The sequence below is a fragment of the Micromys minutus genome (assembly GCF_963924665.1).
Source record: "Micromys minutus genome assembly, chromosome: 22".
NCBI classification, from domain to species: domain Eukaryota; kingdom Metazoa; phylum Chordata; class Mammalia; order Rodentia; family Muridae; genus Micromys; species Micromys minutus.
The window spans coordinates 71,848-90,259 of record NC_137957.1 but is presented as its reverse complement, the minus strand read 5'-3'; the positions used below and the strand labels follow the sequence as shown (position 1 = coordinate 90,259).

The window sequence follows — 18,412 nt, the reverse complement described above, 5'->3', positions numbered from 1 at the left end:
ACTGGTACAGAAATAGGCATGTGGATCAATGGAATAGAATAGAAGATCCAGAAATGAGCCCTCATGTATATGGTCACCTGATTTTTGACAAAGGAGCAGTAAACATTCAATGGAAAAAGGACAGCCTATTCAACAAATGTTGCTGGTCCAACTGGCACTCAGCATGCAAAAGAATGAAAATAGACCCTTTCTTATCTCCTTGTACAAAGCTCAAGGGGAAGTGGATCAAAGATCTCCACATTAAACCAGACACACTGAAACTATTAGATGAGAAAGTAGGGAAAACCTTAGAACACATAGGCACAGGAGAAAATTTCCTGAACAAAACACCAATGGCTCAAGCTCTAAGGTCAAAGATTAACAAATGGGACTTAATGAGATTGCAAAGTTTCTTTAAGGCTAAGGACATCGTCAAGAAAACAAAACGGCAACCAACAGAATGGGAAAAGATCTTTACCAACACCACATCAGATAGAGGCCTAATATCCAAGGTATACAAGGAACTCAAAAAGCTAGACACCAGAGAATCAAATAACCCTATTAAAAAATGGGGTACAGAGCTAAACAAAACATTCTCAGTTGAGGAACACCGAATGGCCGACAAACATCTGAGGAAGTGCTCGACATCCTTAGCCATCAGGGAAATGCAAATCAAAACAACCCTGAGATTCCACCTCACACCAGTCAGATTGGCCAAGATCCAAAACTCAGATGACAGCAGATGCTGGCGAGGCTGCGGAGAAAGAGGAACACTTTTCCACTGTTTAGGGGGTTGCAAACTAATACAACCACTCTGGAAATTAGTCTGGCGATACCTCAGAAAATTGGATATAGTACTACCTGAAGACCCAGCTATTCCACTTCTGGGCATATACCCCAGAGACACTTTAATACACAACAAAGATATATGCACCACAATGTTCATAGGGGCTCTATTTATAATAGCCAGAAGCTGGAAAGAACCCAGATGTCCTTCAGAAGATGAATGGATACAAAAATTGTGGTACATTTACACAATGGAATACGACTCAGCCACCTGAAACAATGACTTAACCAAATTCTTAAGAAAATGGCTGCATCTAGAGAAGATCATCCTGAGTGAGATAACCCAGTCACAAAAGAACAGACATAATATGCAGTCACTGATAGTTGGATGCTAACCCCAGAGGCTTGCACTCCCCCAGAAACAACTCACAGACTGTATGAAGTCCAGGAAATAAAGAAAACAAAAAAAAATATTTACAAAACAAGAAGACTTTGACAATTTCCATGTTGTGTTTTGTTTCGCATGTACTTTACGCTCATTGTAACTATTAGGTTTTCAATGCATACTGTCAAGCCCTTGAAAAAATCAAGTACTGACTAAAAAATATATTCACATAGTTTTATGTAAAAATTATTTTAATATCTGAAAAAACAGTACTGACAAAAATGTATAATTTTAAGCAAAATATGTTTAAAATTTGTACATTTATCTTTGTTTTGTAAAATAAAGTCGTTAAAAAAAAAAAAAAAAGCTACCTTGGGCCAATGAACGCCCAACCCTCTTATGGGTGTCAACCTTTGTTCTTGACCAAGCCAGCTTAGCCAGTCAACAAGTTCTCCAACACAGGAGTGAGGATTAAAGAGAAAAAAGGCAATTAGACAGCACTGTAGCATGGCCCCAGAAAGTTCTGAGGCTGAAGCAGGTTTATTTTTTCCTAGTCTGCTTTTAGAGCATTTTAATTCCATGCAAGTGATAAGGTCAGTTCAAGGTTAAGGGACAAATGACAATGAACACAAACAGTCAGGGAACAAAGTCCCAGGATCTCTGTTTCTAAGGATGTATTGATGTCTGAGCCGACTTCCCTGTCCTGGCCCAAAGTCAAATTCCCGCCTGGGGTAGCTCTACTTACTTGTCCTGGCCCAGTGTCAAAGTTTTGCCAAACTACCCCAAAATCTCACCACAGGTTCTCTTCAGTATGGTGAGAGGATTGAGACACAGAGTATTTGGCTTACAGTACTCTGCAGGTAACATTTTATAGAAGACCGTCTATATGGTCTCTGCAGCTAACACTTTATAAAAGACCGTCTATATGGTCTCTTATTAATGACATTTCCCTGAAAGAACTGTTTTAAAAGCAATATACTTTTTTTGTTCTTTGTGTTTTTGTTTTCAAGTTTTGACATGCGACTTTCTGTGTGGTAGTTTGAAAAGATATGGTCCCCATAGACTCATGTCCTGGAATGCTTGTCTCAGAGAGAGCAATATTAGGAGGTGTGGCCTTGCTGGAGGAAGTCTGTCACTGTGGAGGTTTGCTTTGAGATCTCACATATGCTCAAGTCTGGTCAGTGTAACATCATTCCCCTCTTTTGCTGCCTGAGAACCAAGGCATAGAACTGTCATTTTCTTCTCTAGCACCATGTCTGCCTGGATACTGCCACGATGATAATGGACACCATCTCGAACTGTAAGCTATCCACAATTAAATGTTTTCTTTTATAACAATCTTCATGGTGTTTGTCCCTGCACAGCAATGGAAATTGTAAGACACTTAAGTCACTGTTGTAAAGGAAAACATTTAATTGAGGATTGCTTATAGTTTCAGAGGTTTATTCTGTTACCATCATGGTGAAAAGCATGGTGGTGTGGAGGTACCCAGGGTAGCTGAGAGGTATAAATCTGGACCTGCAGGAAACAGTAAGTGGGAAGTCACTGGGTCTGGCTTAGGCACTTGAAGCCTCAAAGAGTACCCTAAGTGACACACTTTCTTCTACAAGACCAAGACCATACCTCCTAATATCCACCAAAGAGTATGACTTGCTCATAACTAATCATTCAGATATATGACTGGAGACATTCTTATTCAATCCACCAAAAGCCACTATTTTGCTCCAGTAGGCTTGTAACTGTATCATCATTCAAAATCCCTCAGTGTACCTTCAAAACTCATCATGGTCTGTCATACTCTTAACATTGCCTAAAAGTATAAAGTTGAAAATCTCTTTGAGATATGAACTCTTATAAAGGAAACTATTAAATTGTGGCTTGCTTACTGTTTTAGAGGTTTAGGGTTACTCACAACTTAGAAGTCCACATGTCAACATGTCAGCCCGCAGGCAGACACGGTACTGTAGAGGTAGCTGAGTGTTCTACATCCACAACTACAGACAGCAGGGAGAAAGCCAATGGCAGCTTGAGCCTTTGAAACCCAAATTGTGCCCCCAGTCACATACTAACACTAAGACCACACTTCCTCTAAGAAAGCCACATGTCCTATCCTTCTCAAGCAGTGCCACTTCCTGATGACCAAGCAGTCAAACATAGGGCCTATGGGGGTCATACTCATTCAGACCACCACAATATCACTTAAATTTTCATTTTTGTCCATATATTACTGCTCTAATCTCTGTTTACTTCTGTTCTCCAATATTCTCACTTATTATGAACTTCATTCAATTTTCCTCAAGTGGTTATTCATTCATTTATTTTTTGAACAGTGCATCATGTAGGTATCTTAGTTTTTCTGTTGCTGTGATGAAACATCAGGACCAAAGAACAAGTTGGGGAGGAAAAGGTTCATTTGGCTTTACACTTCCACAGCACTGTTTAGTATCGAAGGCAGACAGGACAGGAGCTCAAACAGGAAAAGAACCTGGAGCCAGGAGCTAATGCAGAGGCCATAGAAGGTGCTGCTTATGAGCTTACCCACTGTGGCTTGTTCAGCCTGCTTTCTTATAGAGCCCAGGACCACCAACCCAGGTATGGGTACCACTCCTAATGTCTGGGCCTTCCCCATTAATCATTACTTTTAAAGATGCTGTACAGGTCTTCCTACAACCCAGTCTTTTAGAGGCAGTTAACAAGTTAAGTTTAGACATGTATCTTAATATCAGTCTGTTATTCTGAATGGACCTTAGGTAAGGGGAGACATTTTGAAGCCAGTGATTCTTAGCTTTTTTAATCCTGAAACCCTTTAACACATTTTTTGTTTTGTCGTAGTGACTATAATCTTAAAAGAAACATCTTACTTGCAGGCAATTGGAGAGTATTCCTCTAAAATGATCGTTTGACTCTCAAAGGTCTTTTGACACTTTTACTCTAAAACAGACTTTAAAGATGAACATTGTAGGTACATGTCTGCATTGACACGTGTATGGAATGTGCAGTGTGCACAAACCAACTAAAGATAATTCTCTTATTCTTTGAGCAGGTGATGTATCTTTTCCTTTCTGTAAGGTAGTTTGAACTGAATGTATAACTTGCCTCCACTTCATATGAAAGGGTGGCATATAATAAGAAGTCATGAGGACTTTGTAGCCAAAGGGATTTGCTGGCTGTGAAGAGGCATTTGGGTCTCAGCCAGTCTGTAAAGTGAGGAACAGCATTTACATTTCCTGTTTTGTTGTTTTTCTCTGTCTCTTCCTTCATGTCTGCAGCCAAGACTTTCAGGAGTTTTTTCCTGGTCAGATATAATTTTTATTAACTTTGTGAGGATCTAAAGCTTGTCATTTCCTATTAAAACAAAAGAAAAACATCTTCAACACAACACACTTCCTGCCTTCCACTCTGAGTATATCACACATATAGGCTGATTTAATTTGGCGGTCCTTTCTAAAATCCAGTGTATTTCTACAGCAGTGTTATCTGTCTCATTGATGCTTAAGAAAATTTCAAGTAAATAAAGCATCATTTATCCCACTTGTTTAGAGTAACTGAGGAAAGAAACAACATATTAACCTATGTGACCTGTACAAAGAAGCCTGGCGAGGTTTAGTTATAAGCCAACATGAGTGATGGTTTTTCTTGGTAACCCTTTAAAATTGACTGTACAAAACTCTGAAGCTCTAGAAATTAAGTCCCTAAGAGTAATTTTACATTCATGGAGCAAATATGTTGGTCTGGAGATTGCTAACTACTTGGATGTGTCATAGGTAGTATTAGGCATTAGAAAAATCCCATATGACATGAAGGCAAAATACAGAATTTGTGGAATAGTCAGTAACATTTTGTCTGTGTGAAATAAATTGGCTCAAATAAATAGTCATATCTCTATTATATTAATTGGAGACTAAATAATAAGAACAAAAAAGGGTAAAATAAATCTTATTTTTTCTACTGATTTCCAGTTGAAATAGTATAATAGATATACTATTTAACTGATTTGTGCACACTGCACATTACATACATGTATCAATGAAGAAACAAATGTAGTAATTTGATTTCCACCCATTTTTTAGCTTTATGTGTTTACTGAAAAATATAAAATTATACATTGTTTACATTTTACTTCTATTAAAATGGCACTATTTAAGAACACAAACCTTTACTTAGGTTGTTTGATATTAGATACAAGTGTTTTTATTACAGAACGCTTGCAAAAAATTTTCTGGAGCAATATGAAGTAGACTAGAATCTTGGCAGACTTTATTAATCACGATGTTGTGTTCTTATTAGTTTAGTAATTCTTGATTGTATTTGAAAAAAGGTGAACATATGAACTACTTGATTAGTTTTATGTGGACCTTAGTAATTTTATTTTCAAATGGCAAACTGTTAGTTTCATATAACTAAGATGTATTGATCAAATTAACACGAGCACTATTTTTTTAAAGACAGAGTTGCTGATGTTATCAGTATCTATAGGTAAATAATCTGTAGTTTATTTGACCTGTGAATCTAGGATGATTCTCTGAAGTTTACAAGAATTTTTAAGCTCATTGAAACTATATAGTAGAGAGAGCAATTGATTCAAACCTTTGTGTCTTTAGTAGCAGCTTGGGAAATGGTTTTGGGTTAAAAGCATGAACATTCCTTAGTTTGCCAACTGTGAAAGAAAGACTTCCTTTGTCTATTCACAAGATTAGATTTAGTATAATGAGCAGCTTCTTTGAGTCTATACTGAAAAGACAATTAAAGGAAACTTAAAAATCCTGAGCTTTTGATATTATCCTGCCACTACAGGAAAAACAAAAATATTTTAACAAAATTCAAACAAAGAAACAAGAGTCTAAGTTTTGGGTTAGCTGCATTGGTTCTAAGCTACATCTTCTCAAGCTGTAGCTTTAGCAGCAAGATTCTACTACCATTCTTTAATTGTGGTCTTCCAGCTCCATGGCTCTCAGGTGATAAGCTGCTAGGCAACAACCACGGGGTTATTAGAGCATTGTGTGTCTGGTGTTGGTGGATCCTTTCCATCCCACCACCATTCACACCTTGCCTGGAGTAGTTGCCCACTCTGCTGCTGCTACATTTTTTTTTTCTTTTTTGGTTTGCTCCATTCAAATTAGGCCCAGAAAGGGAGATGGGTAAAAGGTGGCTGAGGTGTGCTGGTGAGGTCCAAGCATAGTGGCTTGTGAGGCAGAGGGAGAGGCTACTCTGTCTCAAACCCTAAGCCTGCGAATATGCACTTGGCTGTAATGCCTTGTTGGCTAAGCTATAGAAACAGCTAGCTGTCAGTTTAAAATGGTGATCTAACTGTGGCAGTATCCAGCCCCAGTGGGATGGGCATTAATTGGAAATGGCTGGAACCCTTCCTGGTCGAGTCATGAGTAGAAGGAGTGGTGGAGTTAGCAGCAATATTAATTTGCATTTTCATTGCCTTGGGCAAGGCTGAAGAAGCAGAGTTTATGTGGTGTTTCCCTGAGAGTTTTGTTGTTGTTGTTTTGATTTGTTTAACTTTTATTTTTATTTATTTTTTATTCTGGAAGGGTTTGAAGTGTGTAGCTTTGCTGGCCAGGAAAGGAAGGGGTGGGAAAACTACAAGTTTTACCTTTGTAATGGAGTCCTGCAGAGTGCAGGGTTGCAGTTCAACTACCTTTGTAATGGTGTCTTATGGAGCACAAGGTTGTTGGGCAAGGGACAGGAATGTGGATGGGACTGACTGTCCATGTGGCCTTTTGTTGAGGTTCATTATGGGATAATTTTTACAAGGTCTATATTTTCCTAATCTGAGTGGTTTGGGGTTTTCTTTGGGGGGGGGATGAGGCATTTCCCATTCTAAAAAAGGAAAGGTCTGAACCAGCAAAGAATGTTTCTATAGACTTGCCACTGACAGGGAACTCAGCAGTGTACCAATACATCAGCCTGAGTGGCATTTACCGATTTCTATGTAGCCAGTTATTGTAAGTTTTAAGAAGAAAAAAAAGAGACATGGATTTTTGTTGTTGTTGTTGTTGTTGTTGTTTCAAATTGTCAGGCAGGCTGTTGGGGTTCAGAGAGAGGTTTAGGTACCTCTACACGAGAGAGTGCCCTGGCCAGAAGGCTTCATCTGCCCTTTCAACATATCTGAACCCAAATGCATTAGCATATATCCAAACAAAGTAGGAAAAGATAGACTGCCAGCCCTTAGAGTGTGGAGACTTCAGCCTTTGATACCAAAGTATCAGCAAGAGGCAGTCACCATTCCCTGGTCTACCGGAGGTCTTGTTGAATCCCCTAGACACCAGCTGCCAGCCAGGTTCTCTTCTTCCCTTTAGGTATGCTGGCACCATTGAATACATGGCCAGACTGAAAGGAAAAAAGTTTTTCCTGGCTTGGGTAGGTTCACAGGATTTTGGTATGCTTGAGTTTAGGGGAGAAAGTCTTCAGAGAGCTTTGTAGTGAAAAAGCTCTCCTTAATTGGGGGTAACAAGGATATATGAACCTTGAGTAGGTAAAGGGTTTTCGGGGTGAGTGTATATCATTGGCTACAGCTAAGGTGCAGGGAGCACTCTATTAGCATGAAGGAGAGTTCCAGGTGCTTGCTGGATGTGTCTTCATAGGGAGAAAAGAAGCTAAACCTGCAGTTTGGTCACCAGGCTACATGGCTACCTAAAAGGTGTTAGAGTGTAGGGAGCTGCGCTGCGCCACGCCGCAGTGCTGTGCCGCTATGCCGCACTCTAAGATGGTGCCGGTGTCTGCCCTCTCTAATCAGTAAGCACCCCAGGAGCGCATGCGCCTGTATCACACCACTATCAGGCCACATTATGGACCAAAGATGCTACGACACCTCAGCTATCGGACGGGCTCAGATGGGCAGGGAGGATAAAAGGAGAAGGCCTCCTGGGCTCGGGGCTCTCGGGATCCATCAAAGCATTAAGAAGGTGTCCTGAATAAACTGCTGAGAGAAGAACCTGGCCGTGTTGCGTCTTTCCTTGCGGGACAAGGCTGGGCGCGACAAGTGGTGCCGAAACCTGGGAGCGTGAAGGTTCAGAACTCTCAAGCGGTGACAGGAGCGGTACCGGTAAGTTCCCGGTAATTTGGGACAATAATGGTCCCTGTAATTTGGGACAATAAAGTTCACGTTACGTGACTATTGGGAAAAATTTGAATGGATCACTTCCTCGCACTTGCGCTGTTTGTACCGGTGTGGACAGTCCTAGTGCTGATAGTGTTCCTCCTTTGCGGGTGCCATCTCCCCGCTGAAGAGCGTTAGGCTCGCTTGGTCATGGTTAAAGAGTCCGCACATGTAGGTAAGTGTGTCCGCGACATGGGAAATAACCAGAGTCATCCCATATGCCTGGCGCTCAGAGAATTGCTAAGAGAGAGAAAAGTGAAGCTAAGCGAGAAAAACATCCAAACCTTTTTTGTCTCAGTGCAATCTCCATGCTTCATGGTTTGTGGTCTCCGGGGACCTTAACCTTCCTTGTTGGGACAAGTTAGGAAGAGACTTAAATAGGGCATATGAAGAAAACAGATTAAAACCAGGTATGAGACCTATTTGGAAGTTGATTCGTGCCTGTCTTGAAGACGGCCGCTGTATCGCCGCTATTAAAAACAGTCAAAAGGCACTCAGTGAATATCAGGAGAGCCAGTCAGAATGTAGTGATAGTCATAGTGAGAGAAGGAAACAAGGCATCAAAACAATAAAACAGCACAAAAAGATACATTGCCAAAAGATGAGACAGAAATTGCCTTGAGGCATGGGCTCCCTGGGAAAAGCCTCCAAATATTAAAACAGCCAATGGTCCAGCTTATACTGCTGCAACTGTTGTTACATTCTTCAAACGAATGGGAGTCTCTGCTCAAGGTCAGAACTTCTTGCAGGCAGGGCAGCGCTGGAAAAGTTCCCAAGGTAAGTTGGGACGATAAGGACCGTGGAGAAAAGCGGTAATAAGGTCTCGGGTATCGAGCAAAGAAGTTTGCAACAACAGCAAACTGAAAGTAAACGATTTAGGATGGGAACTCATCCATTTTTTCTGGCTCTTCAAGAGCTACTCTTCTCAAAGAAAACCTCAAAATGAAAAAGAGCACCCTAAAAAGGTTTTTAAATGAATGCAATACCATTGCACCCTGGTTCGCAGTCTCAGAAAGCCTAACTGTGGCGTGCTGAGATAAGTTAGAAAAAAAATCTAAGGCTGTGGTCGTACCCCTAAAGACAGCTTAGCCATTGCACTATTCACCCTAAATTTTTTGAATTGCGACACTGATGGTGACTCTGCAGTGGATCGTCATTCTGATCCCCGACCCATCAATAATCAAGTGTCAGTAAAATGGAAGGATGTGATAACTGGTTTATGGCATGGCCCAGATCCCATGATAACGAGATCTAGGGGAGCGGTTTGTGTTTTTTCCCCAGGACCAGAGTGATCCTTTGTGGGTACCTGAACGGCTGACAAGAAAGCTGAAAGAAGACAAGAAAGATGCAGAAACTTCTATTACTACTAGCAATGATGACATCTGCCATGAGAGCTGAAGAAGCCATCTTTTGGGGGGTGGCCAAGATGTGGCCAGACACATGCACCACCATGTTCATAGCAACTCTATTTATAATAGCCAGAAGCTGGAAGGAACCCAGATGTCCTTCAGTAGATAAATGGATACAAAAATTGTGGTACATTTACACAATGGAGTACTACTCAGCTATCAGAAACAATGACTTAACGAAATTCTTAAGAAAATGGATGCATCTAGAGAATATCATCCTGAGTGAGATAACCCAGTCACAAAAGAACAGACATAATATGTAGTCACTGAGAATGGGATACTAACCCCAGAAAGCTCTGAACACCCCAGAAACAACTCACAGACTGTGTGAAGTTCAACAACAAAAAAGGAATATATTTTAATTAAAATAGAACTGTATCACATCCCCTTTTCCTCCCTACAGTCCCTCCTAGTTTCTCTCCTATCTCCTCAAATTAATAGCCTCTTTTACTATATTATTGTTACATATATACATATGTGTATGTATATGTACCCACAAATACTTAATTACAACTGTAAAAAATGTATTCATATACTTTTATGAAAAAATGCTGAAAATTTGTACATTTATCTTTGTTTTTTTTTAAATAAAGTAAAAAAAAAAAAAAATAGCCCATGGCTTATATCTAGGCAGAAGAGGAAAGTGGAAAACTTCCAGGCAGAGATAGGAATGGTGGGAAGAATTTTGTGTGGCATGAAGAGGGTCCTGAATCCATATTCTGGTTCGTGCTGCCAACCATTGTTGAGGAGTTGGACAACAGACTGTAAGTCATCAACAAATACCTTACTATATAGAGACTCCCGTAAGCTCTGTGACTCTAGAGGATCCTGACTAATACAGAAGTTGATACCAGGAATGATTCTAGAGGAGCGGAAGTATAAGGATGGATCTTTTAGTAATCTGGAATTGGTTTAATAATTCACCAGCACCTTCAACTACTGAGACCTCTTCAGATACTCTCTCTCCTGGGAGCTCAGAGAATATTGAAGATCCGTGGTTGAAAGTATATTTCAAACTTAAAAAAGCTAAAGCCTTTGATTATCTTGATGAATTAGGCAACTCGGTGTACAAAGCTTCCTACAAGATGGGAAAACATTGGAAAATGATTTTCTTGGCATTTTACTCTTGGTATCTCTGGAAAATTTGATGAAGGAAAGGAATGAGCTGTATGGTAAAGTTGAAAGGCTCCAGATGCAAGTAAACAATCAAAAGGTTGCTAGGTGTGTCCTTGAAGAGAATCTTCTCTCCAGCAGCCATAGAGCTTGAGCTGCAGAAAACCAACTGAAGCCCTCATTATAAGGTTGGTGAAGTATAGCGAAAATTCAAGTTTCAGCCTCAGAGGGTGTCAGCAGTTAAAGTAAGGGCATTAATTGGCAAAGAATGGGAGTCTATAACTTGGGATGGGGATGTGTGGGAGGACCCTGTTGAAGCTGAGATTTTTGACTCTTCAGATTCTCAAGGGATTACCCCACCTGAGGAAGTAATACCTTCAGCCCCACCCTTTGAAATAATGCCTCTTTCGCTTGAGGAAATTAATACATCAGAGTCTGATAAACCAGCAGTGACTTTTGTAGAAGAAAATGCCAGACAAGACAATACTAGTGTTTCTCAAGGCCCAACAATAGTTTCTTCTAGACCCATAACCAGACTCAAAGCAAAACAGGCCCCTAGTGAGAAGGTAGGAAGTGTAGTCCATGAGGAAATTCAATACACTACTAAGGAACTTAATGACTTTGCTGATTCATTCAAGCAGAAGTCTGGGGAATATGTGTGGGAATGGATTTTAAGGGTGTGGGATAACGGTAGAAGGAACATAAAACTAGATCAGGTTGAGTTTATTGACATGGGCCCTCGGAGTGGAGATTCTAGGTTTAATATGGATGGGATGAAATTCTGACCTGTTCCTTCCTGCTCCGTAAGTAGGTAGGATGGTAGGCTTTTGTTGGAAAGTCGGAGAATAAATGGTGAGCAATACTTATATAACAATGAGACAGGTGATACTTAGAATAAGGCTTGAAAACAGATATGGGGCCAGAGAAGTCAGCATTTGAATAATACAAAGATAAATTTTCCGACAGGGCACAAAAACATTATGTCTACATTTCCCCCTTTTAGTTAACAAAAGGCCTTGTGCCTTGTGAGCTGAAGCAACATGGAAGAGATGTCCTTGCACCTTGGCTGGGCACAGTAGACCTGACCCTGATGGTGAGAACTTGGGCAAGCTAGCCACAAGAGCAGAGGAGTTAGCTCTTCTCTTTGCAGGATGTGGCATTGTGTGAGCTAGTTAGGGAAGTTCTGGAGAGCTTGCCCTGGTGGTGACCGTGCCCTGGTGTTGATGATGTAGGAGATGCAAGTCAGGTATCACCTATAACCATCCAGGACAATGAGTTAACCCAATCCACCATCTACCTTATCCATGAACTGCTGGGGCACATGAAGGGAATGCTTTTGCATGTACAAAGCTTCACGATTTCCATGACACAGGGTAACAACAGAATATCTCAGAGGAATCCCAGTGAAGATTCAGTATTGATAGTGTGGCAGAAGCCAGAATCTCCTATCACACCATTTATTTATTGAAATGAACAGTTGCAAGTAAATTATGTGGGCAAAAGGGCATAATGTGTGATACTAAAGCTTTCATAACAATATGTGGGGGAAGGGGATGTTGCCAGGGCAAAAGGCTGAAACAAAGGTGCATGTCGATGAGTAGGATTGGGGTATGTGTTGTCAAATTCACAAAAAATAACAAAGTTTGCAAACTTTGAATAAAGTGTTCTATAATCTATTTTATCTTGGTGAGTTTAAGTTCTGTGTCTAAATCATTCTTTACCAGAACTTGCATAGAACTTAATACATTTTCCTAAATCCTAAATAATTTAAATTTATATGGGAGACTACAATTGTCTAATCTTCAACCCCAACAGATATCTGAGAAGGAAAAATTATTACCTAGGTATATACCAAGTATCAGCTTCCAAACTTAAAGAAATGATAGAAAAAGCTGACTGCCTGGACAGTTTCATCCTTACCAGAGTTCAGTGATCCAAAAAGTGTTTTCAGAGATCTGATCTTTGAACTAAGTGATTCTAGGGAGCTGTGGGAAGAGGGGAAGTTACAAGTAGTAGTGATAACTTGTTTAGAGGAAAGTCCCCATTAACCAGAGAACAGAATCTCTGGCCTAACCTTCCAATGAGAAGGATCTGAATTAGAAGCAAACTAATTCACCCTAAATCATAATCATGAAGTAGATGCAATAATTATTTGTTCTGTTTGTACTTGAAGACATCTCAGGGTTATTGAATCAACTAGCCCTCAACAGGGACCTCCCCACTGTGCTTTCTTCATTCAACACAGGCTATAGTGATGACATCTTAAATGAGTTTAAAGTTTATGGAAAGACAAAATAATATATGTTTAAAAAATCAAATATGACTATTTTCCATCAAATACTATTAATCCTGATTTTGGATTAGGAAGTTCAAATATTTTTAATCTCCTTATCCAGTAAAACTTTAGTTTCCTCAAAGACCCTCGTCTGTGGTAGGAATTTAATGAGCTGGAGCAGGGACCTTTTCCCTTCCTTTATATCTGATGCAGGAATTCCCTTCTCCCCCTACTCCAATACCCCCTCCCCCTTCCCTTGCTTCCATAAAGATGCTCAAAATCCCAACCATCCACTCCCACCTCAGTACCTTGGCATTCTCCTACACTGGGAAAATGAGCCTCCACTGGACCAAAGGCCTCTCCTCCCATTGATGCCAGAGAATATATCCTCTGCTGCATATGCAACTGGAGACATGGGTCTCTCCATGTGTACTCATTGGTTGGTGCTGAGAGCTCTGGATGGTTTGGTTGGTTTATGTTGTTCTTCCCATGGCGTTGCAAACCTTTTCAGTTCCTTCAGTCCTTTCTCTAGTCCTGCTATTGGGGTCACTGGTGCTCAGTCCAGTGGTTAGCTGTAAGCATCCTCATCTGTATCAGTATGGTTCTGGCAGTGCCTCTGAGGAGACATCCATATCAGGCCCCTGCCAGTAAGCTCTTCTTGGCATCAGCAATAGTGACTGGGTCTGGTGGCATATGGGATGGATCCCCAGTTGAGGCAGTCTCTGGATGAGCTTTTCTTCAGTCCCTGCTCCTCTATTTGTCTTTTATTTCCTCCCGTGAGTATTTTGTTCTCCCTTCTAAGAAAGACTGAGGCATCTACATTCTGGCCTTCCTTCTTTTTGAGGTTCATAAGGTCTATGAATTGTTTCTTGTGTATTCCAAGCTTTGAGGATTAGTATTCACTTATCAGTGAGTGCATACCATGTGTGTTCTTTTGTGACTGGGTTGCCTCGCTCAGGATAATATTTTCTAGTTCCATCCATTTGCCAAAAATTTTTATGAAGTCATTGTTTTTAATAGCTGAGTAGTATTTCATTGTGTGAATGTACCACAATTCCTGTATCTATTCCTCTGTTAAAGGACATCAGGGTTCTTTCCAGTTTCTGGATATTATAAATAAGGCTGCTATGAACATAGTGGAGCATGTGTGCTTGTTAGATATTGGAGCGTATTTTGGGTATATGCCCAGGAGTGGTATAGCTGGGTCTTCAGGTAGCACTATGTCTAATTTTCTGAGGAACTTCCAGACTAATTTACAGAGTGGTTGTACCAGCTTGCAGTCCCAGCAACAATGGAAGAGTGTTCTTCTTTATCCACATCTTTTCCAGCATCTGCTGGCATCTGAGTTTTTGATCTTAGCCATTCTGACTGGTGTGAGGTGGAATCTCAGAGTTGTTTTGATTTGCATTTCCCTAATGACTAAGGATGTTGAATATTTCTTTAGGTGTTTCTCAGTCATTTGGTATTTCTCAATTGAGAATTATTTGTTTAGATTTTATCCCACTTTTTAATAGGATTATTTCTCTGGAGTCTAACTTTTTAAGTTCTTTGTATATATTTGATATTAGCCCTCTATCAGATGTAGGGTTGGTAAAGATCTTTTCCCAATCTGTTGGTTGCCATTTTGTGCTATTGAGAGTGTCCTTTGCTTTACAGAAGCTTTGCAATTTCATGCAGTCACATTTGGTGATTCTTGATCTTAGAGCATAAGCCATTTGTGTTCTGTTCAGGAAAACGTCCCCTGTGCCTGTGCATTCTAAGCTCTTTCCCATTTTCTGTTCTGTTAGCTTCAGGGTACCTATTTATGTGGATGTCCTCGATCCACTTGGACTTGAGCTTTGTACAAGGAGATAAGAATGGATCGATTTGCATTCCTCTACAAGCTAACTGCCCCTTGAACCAACACTGTTTGTTAAAGGTGCTGTCTTTTTTTCCCCACTGAATGTTTTAAGTTCCTTTGTCAAAGACCAATGACCGTAGGTGTGTGGGTTCATTTCTGGGTCTTCAGTTCTATACCATTGATCTACCTGCCTGTATGTGTACCAATACCATGCAATTTTTATCACTATTGCTCTGTAATACAGCTTGAGGTCAGGGTTGGTGATTCCCTCAGAAGATGTTTTATTGTTTAAGATAGTTTTCACTATCCTGTTCTTTTTTGTTGTTGTTGTTCCAAATTAATTTGCAAATTGCTGTCTCTAAGCCTATGAAGAATTGAGTTGAAATTTTGATGGGGATTGTGTTGAATCTGCAGATTGCTTATGGCAAGATTAGTCACCACCTTGGTTAGAATAAAAACCAATGACACCTCTGCTTTTGGCAGGAACATAGTCTCTAGATGAAGAGTAAAGTTTTTCTTTTCTAGTCACTAAAGTTTCAGTGCTGGTCTCTTCCTTGGCCACCCAGAACTTACTTTTAATATGCCCACATAGAAAACAACTTTAAGAATGATTTAACGCCTTTCTCCTGCCATTTATTTCTGGGGGCCAATTCAAGACTTCGGAGGTGCTTGCCCCAGGTCCAACTTGGCAAGGTCTGTTTTGGTGTTTGGGGAAGTCTTGAAGGTGTCAATTGCTCCTGGCTCTTTGGTCTGACTGAGGGGCCATGGTTATCAGTCCCAAGGCCAGTTTGCTCAGTCTGAGGTGTCCTGTGTTCTTGTCAGCATTGCTGAATTGGTTCTGCTAATTTTGTCTGATTTTCCCTCCGCCAACCTTGTATCAGACCTGAACTTCTTCATAAACTTGTTTGGCATGAGCCATCATCATCTTATACTGATAACTCCCTGGATCAGAATTGTTGGTGTATTGTGCCATAGACCAAGCTTGTTTAAACTACTGATGCCCTGCCTCTACTTCACAAATGGTTACATGATGAGCCAGTGGCACCAAAGAAGGCTGGGGAAGTGTTACTGTTTGGCCAACGATGTGCAGCTGAGAGAGGTGTTTGCAATATATGGTGTGCATTATTGAGATTGTTGATGCCTGGTGAATATCCATCCAGTGGTTTAAATTTGACCTGAATGGCTTTCTTTCAATGGTGAGGCAGGAGGATCACTCCACTACACATTGTTTAATGATCTGCATATGCTAGAGACCCTGTGTTTATATTAAGTAGAATTTCCTACTAAGTGCAGGGACGACTTCGCAGTCCTTGAAATCTCTGTTCTGTGCCTGGGCTGGAAAGATAGGGCTGTGCTGCGTTCCTTCCCAGCACTCTAAAGGAGCAGCTCCTGTCACTCAGGTCTCACTAGCTAATCAGGAACACCAGTCGGAATAGAGGCGGGTACTTCCGGTCTGCCAAGCCTCAGGTTCCGCAGTGTAACTGGGGAAGGGTCTCCTGGGTCCATGTTCCTTGCTGTGTCTCTGCTTCCCACAGCTGTGCGGAAAGCGGGGCGAGGCCGGAAACCGCGCCATGGTGAGCGGGGCCACCGACCCCATACGGGAAGGAACCGATCCCCGGGAGCCGGTGTGGGGTTGACCCAGGGTGCGGGACCCGCTGGCGAGACGCGGCGCTCCTGTGACTCCCTTTGGTCCCGGTCACTTAGTTCTCCTGGCTGCGCCTGCGCACAGCGTGGGAAGCAGGAGCTGTGCTTGGAAACAATTCTGGTTTCTTTGCAGAGCTCGCGTATACTCGGCTTTCATTGTCAAGGCTTTCATTTCACAGTTGCTGACTGGCAGAGCTCTTGTTCCTTTGGTGTCTTGTAGAGTTCTGCACTTGGCATTTGACATTCAGGTGTAGGTTCCGTCTGCAGTGAATTCTGCGCAGGTGTAAAGTGTGTTATTAACACAGTCGCACGTAGATGTCACGGTGGTCCAGTCACGTGTGTCAGTAAGGCCAGACTCAGTTTCCTGGCCTGAGTTGTCAAAATTGACCAAATAATAATTGTGATTTTGTTCTAAGTGTTCTCTCATGTTCCACTGGCCTCTATTCTTTCTCGTTAGCACAGTCTGTATTGCAGGTGTAGGGGAAGTTCTGAAGTCAGATGGTGTCACCGAGTGCTGTTTTTCAGTCTTGTGTTGCTCATGTTTTGCTCATGATGACCTTTGTCATCGGTTTTCTGTTGTTCCTTGCAGAAATCGTTAGACTTTTTGGTTTTCGAGACAGGGTTTTTCTGTAATCCTGGCGTCCTGGAACTTTATTTGTATTGCGGACTGGCTCTGAACTCAGAGACCTACACCTGTCTCTGCCTCTCCCTCTCCCTCTGCTTCCTGAGTGCTGAGATTAAAATTGTGCACCAGGACTGCCAAGAAATCTTTTTCTTGAATACATAGCTCAAAAATTGTACTGAAATAATATTGAGGTTTCTTGTTCAAAATTATTGAATCTCTCTCCTTTGACCAAGTTCCTTGATTCTTTTTAGAAAGTTACAGTTTTGGCTACTTTAGAAAGTTCGTCATAGTTTTATGTATTTCTGGCCATTTTATCCATGCTGACATAGAAGAGATATGGAGGTCTGTGTTTTTTAATTTATTAAATTTCTTTAATTTGTATGAGTTTTACTTTCATATGTGTGTGTCTATCTCTTAGGTGTTTTGTATCCACAGAAGACCAAAGAGGCCATCACATATCCTGTGACAAGATCTAAGGATAATTTTGTGCTATCATGGTCGTGCTGGGAACTAAACCCAGGTCATCTGCAAGAGCAATAACTAGTTTTAGCTGCTGAGCCATCTCTCCAGTCTTTAACTGGACAGATTTTAAAAATTTACATGTGTGTATGCATATACACATGATGAACACTAGCATTAAGAGAATTTAGGTTTGCTAAAGAATCTGTCTTTGGATGTTGGGAGATGACTCAGTAGGTTTGCTGGTCAGATTTGGTGAGCTTGGAACAAGCTAGACAAACTGGCTTGTGGGTAAATATATAGATAGGGTGTTCTGGTTAATGATATCATAGTGCCCATCGCACTGTGTTTGATCACCGTGGGCGGATGGTCTTGGGTTGCATAAGAAAGCATTCTTAGCAAGCCATGAGATCAGAGCAGTGTCTTAGTCAAAGTTCAGTTCTTGTGAAGACACACCATAATCTTAGCATCTCTTACTGATGTCAGGGTGGGGAGTAGGGTAGGACATTGTCAGACATGCTGCTGGAGAAGTAGCTGAGGGTTTGCATCCAAATCAGCAGGCAGCAGGTAGAGAGACACTGGACCTGAGCATCTGAAACTCCAAAGCCCAGCCCCAGTGACACAATTCTTCCAAGAATGCCACACAAACTCCAAGACAAAGAAAGGTCCCAGACGTTGTCAGGCAGCACCTGCCTCTAATGACCAAGCATTTAAATCTGTGAGCCTATTGGCACCATTCTTATTGGAACTACCAGAGGCAGTGAACACCATTAACCAGACTGACAACAT

At 41.2% G+C, this 18,412-nt stretch overlaps 1 protein-coding gene across 2 annotated transcripts in view; it reads left to right on the top strand.

Annotated features, from left to right (window-relative positions):
- The first annotated feature begins 16,365 nt into the window (after positions 1 to 16,365).
- Positions 16,366 to 18,412, top strand: part of LOC308435045 (uncharacterized protein) — a 36,080-nt gene continuing 34,033 nt past the window's right edge. Inside the window, exon 1 of one of the 2 annotated variants that reach the window (XM_080935589.1) lies at positions 16,366 to 16,469. In XM_080935589.1, the coding sequence (XP_080791715.1) occupies positions 16,467 to 16,469 (3 nt within the window). In that variant the 5' untranslated portion in view covers positions 16,366 to 16,466. The remainder of the gene's footprint in view (positions 16,470 to 18,412) is intronic. The other variant, XM_080935588.1, reaches the window with a different exon arrangement.